The 14,728-nt window shown below is 41.6% G+C and overlaps 1 protein-coding gene across 1 annotated transcript; it reads right to left on the reverse strand.

The window, feature by feature from the left end:
* Positions 1-138: 138 nt before the first annotated feature.
* Positions 139-6,942, reverse strand: chrna2a (cholinergic receptor, nicotinic, alpha 2a (neuronal)). The gene is given in 7 exon segments (XM_036593202.1): positions 139-913; positions 2,093-3,145; positions 3,147-3,192; positions 3,995-4,104; positions 4,536-4,580; positions 4,954-5,096; positions 6,691-6,942. Coding segments are annotated over 7 exon segments (1,593 nt in total). The 5' UTR covers positions 6,761-6,942; the 3' UTR covers positions 139-787.
* Positions 6,943-14,728: the final 7,786 nt, after the last annotated feature.

The following is a 14,728-nucleotide window of genomic DNA, read 5'->3' on the forward strand; positions in this document are numbered from 1 at the left end:
AATGATAAAAAAGAACGACTGTACATCTGTTCCATTTATTTTAAGAGAGAACATTTTCTCTGGAGTGAGGGAACACTGTTCATGATTGCAACTTAATTACACAACCCACATAATATCTTAAGCTTTGCTTCTTCAGTGGCTCTTCAAAACTGCACCCATGATAGAAGGAGGACTTTTGACCTGCCGGGTAATTGCTGCTGAGAGTAAAAATGCATCTCTGACTCATTTAATGGTAGGATACAGTGTAAATTGAACTGAACTGGTCCCAGTCAGGGTCACATATCCTTTGCCTCTTTCGTAAAGGTTAATTTTGCATATTACGTTGGTGGGGGCTGACTTTATATGCATGTGGAAGTGAATGGGCTTGGATGGCAGCATGATAGCAGGAAATGTCAGTGCATTCGGTAAGAGGTGAGAAGTGTTTCTCACACAGGACTGATGGGAGACGTCACGGCTGAGAAGATCTGAACTATTGTAACAATTAACTGTGACCCCAGGTAATCCCTGAGTGAACTGATATGCTCTAACCCACGCGCATTACATCACTGACACTGTACCCAGGGAACTTCAGTGCAGAAAAGGTCTGCACAGCAAGGCTGATATTAAAATTCATAGCGATTTAACCCCGTAAAGGTAACACCCCATTCCAAAAGCACTAAGACCCCTCTTCTTCCCTTTAAAATTATAATTGCCTGTTGGTTTCTCTAGGGGAGGTCTTGGCTCCATCATACAGGTTGAACGTTGCTCTGGAGCTTGATGTCTGTATCTGTAAGCCCAGGGCAAACAGCTAGATCATCCCTGAGAGCCAGGGAGGCAGGAAGAGGCCAACTGTCCCCAGCAGGCATACAATGACGAACATCCACAGGAAGATACGGTCAATTACCATTGCAACATACTTCCAGTCCTCCTTGACCTATGACAGAACAAAAGCAGAAACCTCATTTGGTAACATAACACAGCCCACAAATAAAGGAACGGCTTCTGGAGAAGAATCTGCAATATTAAGCATTAAAGAATTTCAATTACAGTGGCTCCCAAATGTTTGGACACTTTAATCATTGGCAAACTGTAATGAAGTTCTTCAGGTTTGTTCATAAAATGTTTAACAAAATGATTTTTGTTCCAGAGAAAAACACTTTTGATGGTAGACTATTTATGTGGAGAAAGCCTGGAGAAGGTTTCCAACCAGACTGCACTAAAGCTCCTGCAGAGTAGGTGGAAACAACAAAATCTGGGGTTGTTTTTCTGACAGTGGTGTTGGTAAGCTTGTGTTCACTGATGGGATCATGGATTTAGAAGTGTACAAATGCATTCTGGATACAAATGTGCAGAAGTCTGCAAAGAAAAGAAAGTCTCGGAGTAGTGTGTTTAAAATAAATGCTTCTTGGTTTTAAATTTTATATTTTGCTTGCTAAAACAATGAACTTTCTCAAACACAGCACAGATAATTATATTCTTTTTTAGGGCCACTGTATGTCACTTATTGAAAGTCGTTTCCAAAGCTACTGCTTTTTATGAGTTATAAATACTAAGAAGTGGCAAATGCTCAACATCTATAATACCCTAGCACAGCCTAGCAATGCCATAAATGACAGATAAAGGGGTTCCATACAGTTTTACAGTTTAAAAGAGACATGGGCTAAAAATCACAACAAAAAAAGGACCTGCTACAAGCAAGCATGTACTATGATTGGTTTGAATTTGAACATCATAGTACATAATAGACACTGAAAGTCAGAGACCTTTGGGGTTCTAACTCCATTACTCCCTTTCTTGATAGAGAAAGAAAATCTTTCAAGTCCTTAAAAAGTGTTTGAAAACTTTTTTGGCCCTGTGTGATCTAAATGTTTGCTTTTTTTTGGAAAATAATTCTCAGTCCCAGTCCTGAGAACCCCATGCACACATTCTTGTGTTTCTACCAGCACATCTCCTGAAGGGATGATAATTACGCAGTGAGCTGAATTACGTGTGCTACAGCAGGGAAGCAAAAATGCATGAATTTGGAACTAAGAACCTCCTCACTTAGGAGATTACCTGCAATAAATCGTTCATTAGATGCAATGATAGAAACTAACATTTAAGATTCACTCACTGAGAAATCTGCATCTTCTGCGCGCAGGTGATCAGCGATGTACTGAACCCCCTCCAGAGCCTGCAGGACACTATGAGAGAAGGGCAGTGCGGGCTCTGGTTCCAAATTGCTGAGCTTGACCGACCGTGAATTGAGGTTCATCCTGTGTCCTAGCTGCTGCAGGTCATACTTCTGAAGCAAGGGCTCAGAGTCAGACAGGTGTAGAGATGAAGCAGTAGGGAAGGAAAAAGAGGATGGAATTCCCATTCCTGCTCTACCGTTCTTATCCTGATATCTCCCAACGTCCACATCTGTCTCTTGCTGCTGCCAGCTCTTCGAGGTGCTGAGGTTAGACGTCTGGTTTGGACTGTGCTTTTTCCCCTGTGGGTTCAGCAGCCGCCGGCGTACCTGATCAGGTGCTGGACGCTTCATGAAGAGCCAACGGGGTATAAAGCCCAGGAATATGGACTGAACCCAGCGTGGCATCTTGTGGGTACTTGGGGAGCGATGGTGGACGTTTAACACAAAGACGGTGATGACGATGGAGAGGGTGACGAAGATCATGGTGAAGAGCAGATACTCACCAATGAGTGGAATGACCAATGAGGTGGAAGGGATGATCTCGGTGATGAGCAGGAGGAAGACGGTTAAAGAAAGGAGGACGGAAATGCACAACGTGATCTTCTCACCGCAGTCTGAGGGCAGGTAGAAGACCAGCACGGTCAGGCAGGAGATGAGCAGGCAGGGGATGATGAGGTTGATGGTGTAGAAGAGAGGAAGACGGCGGATGATGAAGAAGTAGGTGATGTCTGGGTAGATCTCATGGCAGCAGTCGTATTTTTTCGTGTTGTATGTGCCCACGGCATTAACAATGGCCCACTCCCCACTCTCCCAGTAGTCCTTCAGGTCCACAGTGTTCTCGATGCGCTCCAGATCAATTTTGGCTTTGTCGTATGTCCAGGAGCCAAATTTCATCTTGCAGTTTTGCTGATCAAAAGGGAAGAATGTGACATCGATGCTGCAGGAGCTCTTGTAGATGGCTGGAGGCACCCAGCGCACCTTCCCCTGTGTGGAACAGGTGGGCTTTGGTCATGTGGGTCACAGCGAACTCACCATCAGCACTGGGAGAGGAAATCACATTAGAGGAAATCAGCGGTGAAGTGCCCACGGTAACACTGTACCTCCAATTAAACAATTACTGGTTTTCTGTATCCTAGATTTGAAAACCACAAAGACATTCATGCACCATGAAATCCAAAAATATCACTAAGCAAATTAGGCAATTCACTTAAAAAAAAAAATTCTATTACAAAATGAATAAAATATAGGCTCTTTGATCTGGTGTTGCCCCAAGCAAGATATGCTGCAGTTGTTGCTATTATTATTTCTAACGTGTACAAAAAAGATTCCCATTTTGCTTCAGGAATCTGACGTAAGAGGACATCAATTTTTCCTTTGTTAATACCAGAGCAGATATTCTTCATAGATAAACGCAGCGGTTCCTCAAATAGACATGTCATTTAATGTTTCATTAGGAGCTTGAAATGTGCATAGTTGTTTTAATAACTACAAAAGTGCTTAACATCTTATTTCACGGCATGTCTGTTTGATTTCACATATTAATGTTCAACAAAGGCACCAGATGACAAAACAGATATGAGTTTTGATATGATATCTACTCCCCGGCCCTTAGCAATTAGACCAATTATGAAACGACTCTCACTCTACCACTATCATTCATCATTTTATCTGCATTAAATATAGGGTTGGTAACTGTGTGACGCATGTTACTGAAATATCTACCAAAAAAATTTAACTTTAATTTCTCCCAGAACGTCAGTGCTTCCTGGCAAAATCATTTTACCAAGATATGTCACACATTTCATTTTTGCAGCACTTTTGGAAGGTAAAAATAACACTCACTTATTATACAGGACAATGTCAGGTACCCAGATCAACTCTGATGGCACTCTAATGGATGTTACATTGTCAAAATCAGAGGGCTTCCAGCGTAATTTATAGTCATTCCATTCCTGCAGGGGTTAATGACAAAGAGAGTTACACTTATAGGTGTGAATTAGTATAATAACATCATATTGGCAATATTTACATACATACACACAAAGTCTATCAGTTTTATTAACTCTATTTAAAAAAAGCAAACATTAGTTTCGCCTTTGAGTCTATTAGTATGCTATGATCACAATCATTTTAAGGGTTACTGGTTTCATTATAAGGTTTGTTTATTTTACAGCTGGGGACAGCGGTGCACAAATTAACACAAGGTAAAATGTCACATGGATATTGTGTTAGTTGTAATGATTGATAAAAAGTATTAATCTTGCTGAAATACTTGTGTTAGGTTGTTCCCAGCTCTCCCATGTATATTATATTTGTAGTTTCAAAAGTATGTTTGCAAAATTTCACAATATGATATAGTGTGGTCATGCATGAGATGCACCACCTGCTTCAGCCATACATTAGTTGTCATCATCTGATTTTTCTCATCCTGCCAGGAAACAAGAGAAGACAGCTTAAATCAGCCAAGTACTTAATTACATCCGGACAAAGACAGGTTCATTAAGGGCGGTCAGAGAAGCGCAGGCCTAAAAAACTGACACATAGAAGGATCTAAGATGTTTCAGAGGATATTTGGATTAGGACCACTGGTTTTCATCTGCTTAGGTGCATAACAGTACAAAATGATATGCCTTGAGTGTGCGTGTGTGTGGGGGGGGCAGATGTTGTACCAGTTGAATTGCTCTACAGCAATACTACAGATAAGATGATCAGGTTGAATTTTAGGTTTACAAATATTGTAATTCTTTAAAAGTTACATTTATAACAGCAAAGAAATGACCATTTATACCAAAACAACATACCACGTCAATCAGCTGGGCAATTGAGAGGCCAAACTTGACAATTACGACATCAGTAATATTACGCACAGGCCTGGACCACTTATTATAACCACTGAAGAGTTTTTTAAACAGCTGGTCTTCAGCATGGGCATGGGTCCAATCACCTGAAAAAAATATAATAATTTAATTAGTATTAACACTAGTAAAAATGCTTGTTTAGAGTAATGTGATAGAATAGCCATTTTTGGTTAAGGAGACTTTTAGTGAATGAACCATTTAAAGAACCATTTTTGTAAAAGATTTTGTAAATGATGTGTGAGTTGAAGACTCATTATAAAGGTTAAAGATCCTCATCATACCTTCCTTAAAAAGGTGCTAAAACATTCTTTCATTGATGCCACAGAAGAACCACTTTCATTCACATACATGCCTAAAAAGATGGTTCTTCATCTTCAAGAGTTCTTTAGTAAAGACAATGGTTCTATATAGAACCATGAACACTCAAAGAACCATCTGCATGCTTAGAAGGTTCTTCGCATGGTGACATAGGTCTTCAGATTGATGGAGAATTTGTTATACACTGTTCTATATACAGCATTCTTGAAAATGGTTCTATATAGCACCACAGTAGGTTCTGCTATTGTTATGATGTCAAGCTTGTTACAACAGAAACATCCTTTTGGTGCTACATAGAACCATTTTCAAAATTCTCTATCAATCTGTATTGGTTCTTTGAGTGTTCATGGTTATAAAAGAAACATTGTCTTTACTAAACAGTCCTCCTTGTAAAGAGTGTAATGTAAAGGTTCTATATCAATGTAAGGGTTCTTCATGGAACCTTTACATTATGTGGAGGTTATTTGAACTTAAAAAAAAAAAAAGATTCTTTCGACTCACATCTCATTTACAAATATGGTTCGTAAAAGATCCATCCATTGAATCCATTGAAAGGTACTTTTGAGAACCAAGTAACATCACCAAGTATATATTAAAGATCTTCAAAGAACTGCTAGTCCAAGCCAAAAACTGTTAGGAATCTTTATTTGTAAGAATGTAATTAAGAGTAATTACTAGCATAATTCAGTTATTAAGAGTGCAAATTATGAGTTTCTGTCGAAAAACAAACAAACAAACATTTTTTTAACCATAACTTTACAAATACTTAGGCATATTCATGCCAATGAAATATGGTCTCTGCCATTTAATGTTTGGTATAAAACAGGTCACTGTCATGTAAAACCTCACCTGGAGACACAATTCTCTCTTTAATGTCTACAGTCAGCTCTCATTAGCATTACTCTGATGTGAATTATTTTTTCACTAAGATTGCCCTGAGAAGACACTGCTTATGCATAAACAGACTAGGTAAACTGCATATATATCCATGACGAACAAGTAACTCATGTCTTTAGGGATCATTGCTTTAGGGAATCCCAAACCTTCCATGTGAAGGATTCCTTCAAATTGACAAACTCTCCAAACAGGGAGCAGCAGCATGTACTAGACCGTAGTCAGGATGAGATGAGCAGCAAAAGTCCAACGTTTGAAACCTTTGAAAACTTTACACGCAGTTTAAAATCTCCACCTTTTGAAATCCACACAGGTGGATCTTCTCTTTTGGACCTGAATCTGGTTCACTGTATGTGCAAGTGGCACAATGAGGACCATGCAATTTCCCTGGAAATATTGATGCAGGTGTTCATTATTTCATTCATCTTCACATGCGCTGTAAAATAATGTGAAGTCTTGTTCACTTACCAGCCTCGCACAGACACACACAGCAGAGCAATGAGGTCTTCGCTAAGAACGTTACTAGATGTCGTCCCATCTCCTTTATGACAAGAGTCAAAGTCCAGAGAGAAGCGTTAAATTACATCCAACTTGATCTGATTTACATTACATCACGTTTCCTAAATTAGTTCCTTAGTTAGTTGCCTTCCTTGCTGATCTTAGTCTAGTCTGAGTCCAGTCTGAGTCCTGCTGGTGCACGGGTTTGGAATCAGCCCTCTCCCGCAGGGAATACCGAGCCAATAGAGCAGGAGCGCGTTTCCATGGATTGTGATTCGTGGGTGGGATTATATGCCTTCTCATTAGCGGTATATTATTCCACCCGTATTCAGGCGCACCCCGCTGAATGGAGAGCGTCTTGTGAGTATGAACTAGTAGCCAATCATAGCGCAGGAGGCGGAATACCATCAGCCAATCACAGAGGCGGGATTTGTCGGAATACTGCGACTGTGGTAAAACCTGTAGGATTCACTGATCTACGCTCATACAAATGAAATTGGTTTTATTGATTGTTGAGGAAACACTTTAAGCTGTTTGTGTTCAGAAGAGCTTTGATTTATGATTAGAATGCTAAAACACACACACACACACACACACACACATACACACACACTATTTAAGAAACTGACCAGGCTCTTAAAGGAGAATTCCGACAATTTTTCAAATTTTCCGCATAAATAAATGGTTAACATGTAAACAAAGTCACTCATAGTGGTCTGATGTGAAATGTTCTGGTCGAGAGAAACTAACAGAGTCAGAACTGTTCACAGTGGAGATGATAGGAACCAGACGTCCACCTCTAAAAGCTCCCACACAAAAAGAGATGAATACACTACCTGATGTTTGAGACAATGTTTTACAATAGTTTTGAGAGGGATTTTGCCTAAATTGTATTTAAAAAACATGGTGGAGGGGTACATCCAGGCTTTATAAAGCACTTTTTTTTTACCATCGTCAACATTACGTATAAAAACTCAGAAGACGCATATAGGTTTAGTGGTGGTTTTGCATAGTGAAAATATTTGTGCTGTAGACATGGTGACCTCTGGTTCCTATCACCACCACTGTAAAGAAATCTGAGTCTGTAAGTTTCTCTTGACAGCGCCATTTCAAATAAAACCACCCTGAATAACTTTGTTTAAATCTCAACCACTAAATTATACAGAAATGTTGGAAAATCTGTGGAATTTCCCTTTAAGAGGAATTTTGAAATATTGACACTCAGTTGACTGATGGAAAGTAGCTAATAATGACACTGCATACTATTAGTGTGTCTGGTAGTAGCATTTACCTAAATGTGAATTAAAAATGACACAATGTGCGCAATTTATGAATGTGTAAATTTATAATGTTACAATTCCCAGTAATGCCATAATGCCTAGTAATCCAGCAAGCCTAATGGTTTGTTTGTAAAAGTCTGTCAGTTACAGCAATTATAAGGTTTGCACACCAGGGGGTGCTAAAATTCCTCACATAAAATTTTACAGAATTTTCAGAAACTTTCAAAAGAATTTTCAGTAAGGTCTATAATACTATTATAATAAATTATCTGACTAAAAATATATTTTAGATCATATTATTTTTAAACTATGGCTTCAACGAGAGGAGTCTGCGAAATGCAGTCCATCAGCATTTTAAAAGTGCTCAAAAGTATTGCAGCATGAGGGGAACAACTCAAAGTTTGTGCCCATGATGCAGCATTATTTTGACTCGGCAGTCATGCTCTTTAAAACATCAGGCACAGCAATGTTCAGCCACAGAATCGGCCTGGGGTTATTGATAAAATCTGACAAGTGGGTAATCTTAACTCACACACCCACGACCCGCTCAACAGTTTACATAATGTGCAATAACATGCACACTGAACATGCAACTGGAAGTGTTTACTTACTGTTTTTATTTTTAACAAAGTATTATCTGGCTAAGCATGCACAAAGCATCATGGGATACAGAGCACTACTTACCAGTCTCAACAGACAAAGGCCTAATCCCATTTCACCCTTTGCTTGTACCACTTAGCCCTTAGCCCTCTGTTTTGCGCATTCACGTCTAGGGGTAGGGTGAACGTGTTGAGATGGAGGGGTAGGGCGAAGTGTCAGAGCTACGTGGCCCTCAGAGGTTTTTCAGAGGCACACTCCAAATGGAGTGCTACGAGAAAAAAAGAAAAACCAGCAAGATGGCTGCCAAAGCAAGCAAAGAAACCCACAAAGTATTTCACGATAACCAAATTACAATAACCACTGTATTATCTTAGTTGAATGTCGTTTCAATGTATTTTGGTCCTTTTCTTCATAACAGGCATATGAAATCACTAGTAGTATGCTGATGTTTCTGTAACTAGCTAGCTAAATTTCCCATGGAACCATTTAAGGTGGAATGGGAAATTTTGAACAAGAAGCTGAATTTAGAGAATAGCTGACTTTAGCTTAATATCACTGAAGAATTAGGGGTGGGTGATAATAAATAATTGGGGCATCGCCTCCGCTTTGAAGGTTCCCTAAGTTTAGCTAATGCCCAGCAGCGAGGTTGCTGAACTTACCCTCCTCTGCTATCACTGCAGACTGGCAGGGTCGCCTACAGAGCACTGCTAGTAGCCTGTTAATTAAGTAATGTTCTTTTTTATTGAGGGTTGTCCCATTTCACTGGGGAAGACTCAGTAACTCAGTTCCAAGTTGCAAGGTGACGCTCAAAAACAAGGGATAGGGGTAAAAATAAGAAATGGGATGGGACCAAAGTCTTTGAAATGTCTAGGAGTCCATCACCCCTTCTTCAAGGACTCCTGGCCCGAGGGGGTATCTGGTGTCCTCACAGGCTCAGCTTCTGGGCCCTCTGCTAATGCTGTCAGGGTGTCATGAGCCTCTTGGCAACCCACATCGCACAACAAGTCTCTGGGGTGCATGGAGTCACTGTTTGTCCACTGTACCAGCCAGTACAGTGCCGTGGATGTCCTCAGACCCCTCTCAGAGTCTTGTCACAGTGGCTCTTCAGCATACCGCTTTCTGGGTGTGCTGTCCTCCTCTGACCCTGGCGGGCGGCCGAACACTAGCTCAGTGAGCATCCTCTCCATCAGGGTGCCGGTGCAGAGAGACTGAGTGAGGTGTGCGACCATGACCAGAAGCCACTTCTGCTCTCTAGCGTTGACTGGGCTGCCAGTGATGGTCATCCTTCCCAGTTGGCAGGTGTTCCACTACCATGGCAACAACACAGACGAGCCAGTGTCAATGAGGGGCATGAGCTGTTTCCTGTCCATACTGCACTTAACCCAAAGTCCTTGGTGGCAGCAGATCTTTGCGGCTGACTTTCATTTCCCGTCTGACTTGGGTTTGTGGCATTGTCTGGTGTAGTGTCCCCACTTCCTGCACTGCCAGCACACCAGTCACTCTACTGCTACTTGCTCGGGGGTTGCGTGGCACATCGTCTCTTCCTTAAGTTCCTCCGCTGCAAAGCATTGTGTAGCGAAGCATTGGCATCTCCTTGTGAAGGATGAGTTCTGCCCTCTCTGCATCTTCTTCCAAACACACACTGTCACTGCAGTTCGCCATCACAGCTGTATGAACCTGGCTGCAGCCTGCATACCCAAAATCACCTCCATCTCTTCCGCCCACTGTAAGCCTCCCCCCAGGCAAGTTGGCTTTGCAAGCTGCAACTGTTACTGGAGCCTTAATGGCCTTATTGCCTGTTGGAATGCATCTAAAGCCAAGCTATCATGGGCTGCTGCAGCAAACCCCCCATAGGCGAGCACCACCATATTCTCTATGTTGGTAGGTTGTGTCAAGTTACCATAACCTTGGCAGGGAGCTTTAACAATAACTGCAGGGATGTCCTTTCTTCTATCTTCACTTGGTACCCCCAGCTAGCCACTGCTGCAACAATCTCAAATTGCTGTAGGTAAGCTCACCAACTCCCCATACCATCATGACGTCTTACCTACATGGGGTAGCTCCAGCTGACATGTTTGCCGAGTCATGTCAGGGGCTGGTAGCAGCATTGGGCATAGATGCCATGGAGAAGTTCAATGCCTAACTGCCCTATTGACCACTGCATCCATCTTCGCAATATCGCCAGAATAAGAAATGCCTTATCGCTGCACGATGCAGAAACATTAGTACATGCCTTTATTACCTCAAGGCTAGATTACTGTAACGCACTACTATCAGGATGCACCAGCAGGGATTTAAGTAAACTTCAACTTGTTCAAAATGCTGCAGCCAGGGTTCTCACTAAAACTAGAAAATTTGATCATATCAGTCCAGTTCTATCATCACTCCATTGGCTGCCTGTTAAATTCCGTATTGATTACAAAATTCTTTTATTGACGTATAAAGCCCTACATGGGCTCGCTCCTGAGTACCTGCAAGACCTTATTTCCCATTACGAGCCACCACGATTGCTCAGATCACAGAGTGCTGGCTTTTTAATAGTTCCCAGAATTCAGAAGGTTTCATCTGGGGGAAGAGCCTTTTCTTATAAAGCCCCCAAACTCTGGAATGATCTTCCAGAAAATGTTCGGGACTCAGACTCAGTCGCAATATTCAAATCTAGGCTGAAAACTTACTTGTTTAGTTTAGCTTTTGGTAGCTAATGTTTCCCCTTGGATAAAGGCAGCAGAACCAGGGGTCCATGGACGCAGGGAATTATAGTAAACTGAGACTGGTGCTGTCGTCCCGCCGCTCACACGCGAACACTCAGGTTTGTGGAAGGTGGAGCGGAGGGATGCCAAATTGTTTCAGGGTGCTCCCGTGTCTGTGTGCCCTTTTGGTTCGCTCCTTTTAGTTAAGCTGTTATAGTCAGATCTGCCGGAGTTATTAGCCACACTCTGGAAATGTTTTACATACTACTATACATACACCCATACAGAACCAAACTAACTCCATTTCCCTACCTTTCTTCTGAGAAAACGACTGCCCACCTGTCCGGCCGGACACTGCTGGATGATTGTTTGTAGAGCTCTCCGCTTCAGACCAGTTACCCACAACCCAGTCACCGCCACCTGCCTTGGACTGGCTGCCCACTCTACACTGAAGTCTCCTAACTATTACTACCTCCTAACTATTACTACTACTACTATTAATATTAGTAGAATAATAATTTTGTAGGTAGTTTGACCAGAGGAGGATGGGTCCCCCCATGTGAGCCTTGGTTCCTCCCAAGGTTTCTTCCTCAGCTCTGAGGGAGTTTTTCCTTGCCACTGTTGCCCCTGGCTTGCTCACCTGGAGGATTTACATTTCATGTTGAAACTTTGTTCTAAACGGATTTCTGTGAAGCTGCTTTGTGACAACATCAGTTGCAAAAAGCGCTATACAAATAAATTTGATTTGATTTGATTTGCAGGTTGACTATTTATTTGGCTAACCTTCATGTTTGGGAGGGGCGTTGCACCCCACCACCCAGCACATTGAGAGTCTTCAGGAGAGTGTACTCTTCCCCAGGGCTGGGGGGATGAGTACACTCTCTTGAAAATGGGCCATCTCCTCGTCATTTTTGAGCTGTGGAGGCTTGCTGGTTTCTTTCACCATGTCTGGAAGAGAATACTTTTCCCCTGGTAACCCGGACCCCCTGGCCCAGTTCTTTGTGGTGTCTTCTCAACCTCCCCCAGCACTGTCTCCATCTGCTGCTCCAGGCCCCTCATGCTGATTCCTACCTGGTGCCCCACCAGATCCTTGCACTGCCGCTAAGTGGGGCAAGTGGGTCTCGCTGGCACTCACTGAGATCGTCCTCTTATTGCTTCTGCCTATTCTGACATCACTGTAGCGATACACAGAAGAAGCATAGGCAACTTAAAGTTCATGACCATATAAAATACCATTCTAACCTTGTCATTGTGCTTCTCTCTCTCAGCTACAGATTTCCATGTGTAAACTGAAGAAAAGCAATCTGATATTAGAACTTTTTGGAGCATCAAAGCCAAAGTGTGGGTATAGGTGTTTCAATACGCAGAAAATCAGTCAGATACTTCACTGTTCTTTGTCCACCAATTCAGTATCCTAGCAGACTAGAAGACAGCTAATCACATTTTTTAAAATATAAGGTAGATTTTGCTGTACAGCACATGCATCTGTGTTTTTCAGTTGTTTAATAAGTCTCGTATACACGTTCCAGACTGATAAATTATTATTTTCATCCTGATGTTTTTATCTCTTTTTCCCATAAAAGGAAAAGTTAGTTAGAAGAATTTTATTTTAATAAATACAATAATATTAAAGTGCACGTAATGATTTTTAAGTTTCTATTCCTGATATTGATGAACAGTTTGATGTAAAAACTAATGTTAATATAGTTAGTAGGGTAGCTAGTTAGAACACTTATGAGGCTGCATTACAACTGTGAATATTTCTTGTGAGAGGAAGATTAAAAGTTCAGCATGTTTGTTTAAATATAAGTAACATAATTCGAAGTGTTCACGTTTTGCTGGTTCACCGTTTAACGGCACGTTCTTAATGTAACACATCCATAACGCTAGAAATTGGGCTTATGTAAAGCACTTATCATCTGAAGAGTGGGGTGATATGATCAGTGCCCCCTGCCCCCACACCACCTCCAAATTAAATGTGTCTAATTCATTGTTTCTCAGTTTTTTTCTCATTTGTCCCTCTATTCTGTTTCTTCGCAAGTTCGCGTTGTTTTTTGTTTTTGTGAGAATTTCCCGGACTCCTCAGCATATTTTGTCCCATTTTCTGTCCCTTTTTCACAGCTCTGTCTGACACTCAATACGTGTCTCAGATTGCTCCACTGTCCACTTCACACTACACATACGCTTTCCGCTCAACAGTCAAACGCGAAGCTGCATGCAAACGAATATGTAAAGTATGACCGCTTTCATTTACAAGGACTCACGTCATTAGCTGCCCTAGTGCAGGGGGCGTGACCAACCGCGCGCGCTTTGGCGAGGATGCGGCTTGCAGAGCACATTCGCTCCTCCTTCTTCTGCTGGTGGTGCACAACAGAAGGACAGCTGTAAAAGAACTTGAGCATACCACCAACTGATCGTTCAAATTAAAACACATCTACTACAAGTGAAACATTTACATCTCAAATTCATTGTTTATTATTAGATAAAACCGTTACACTTATTCCGAAATTAGATTTGATGTACCTATACATTAAGTTAGATAGATAGATAGATAGATAGATAGATAGATAGATAGATAGATAGATAGATACAGAACTTCATCGTCCATTTCTGGAACTTTGCCCCTAGGTTAACGACAGCTGCACCACAATACAGAACACAAAACATGTAATGTTGCAATATCATACAAAATATAGGCCAATCTAGGACTGATAACATTGATCAAAGGATAACGCGAAAAGGGAGTTCAGTCTTCTGGTTTTAGTCTTTTGGTCACATGGGGGTCCAGATTTTTTAAACAAAACACAGAACAGAAAATCCAAATTTGATTCTAAATACATACATACATACATACATACATACATACATACATACATCATCTAAACCGCTTATCCTTCTGGGTCGCGGTGGGGTGCTGGAGCCTATCCTAGCTGTCATTGGGCGGAAGGCAAGATACACCCTGGACAGGTCGCCAGTCCCATACAGACAGACATACACATTCGCACACACACTCACACCTAGGGGCAATTTTAGCATGTCCAATTGGCCTGACTGCATGTTTTTGGACTGTGGGAGGAAACCAGAGTACCCGGAGGAAACCCATGCAGACACGGGGAGAACATGCAAGCTCCACACAGAAATGACCCTGGTCGCCCGGCCGACACACACACACACACACACATATATATATATATATATATATATAACCATACGTTAGGAATTTGATCAATTCCTAAGCTATCGTGAACCCAGAGGCAAAATTCCAGAAATGGGCGATGAAGTTTTCTATGTAATTGATATGAATGTGTTTATTTTTGTGTTTTTGTGTTTATGTACACCCCTTTGGTTGGTGGAGCTCCAGCACCTCTGACCCTCGGCCCCGCCCCCAGTGCTACTTTTCATTGGCTACTTATCTCCTGTGTGTCGTGCTTCCTGCTG

The sequence above is a fragment of the Colossoma macropomum genome, unplaced genomic scaffold (assembly GCF_904425465.1).
Source record: "Colossoma macropomum unplaced genomic scaffold, Colossoma_macropomum, whole genome shotgun sequence".
Lineage (NCBI taxonomy): Eukaryota > Metazoa > Chordata > Actinopteri > Characiformes > Serrasalmidae > Colossoma > Colossoma macropomum.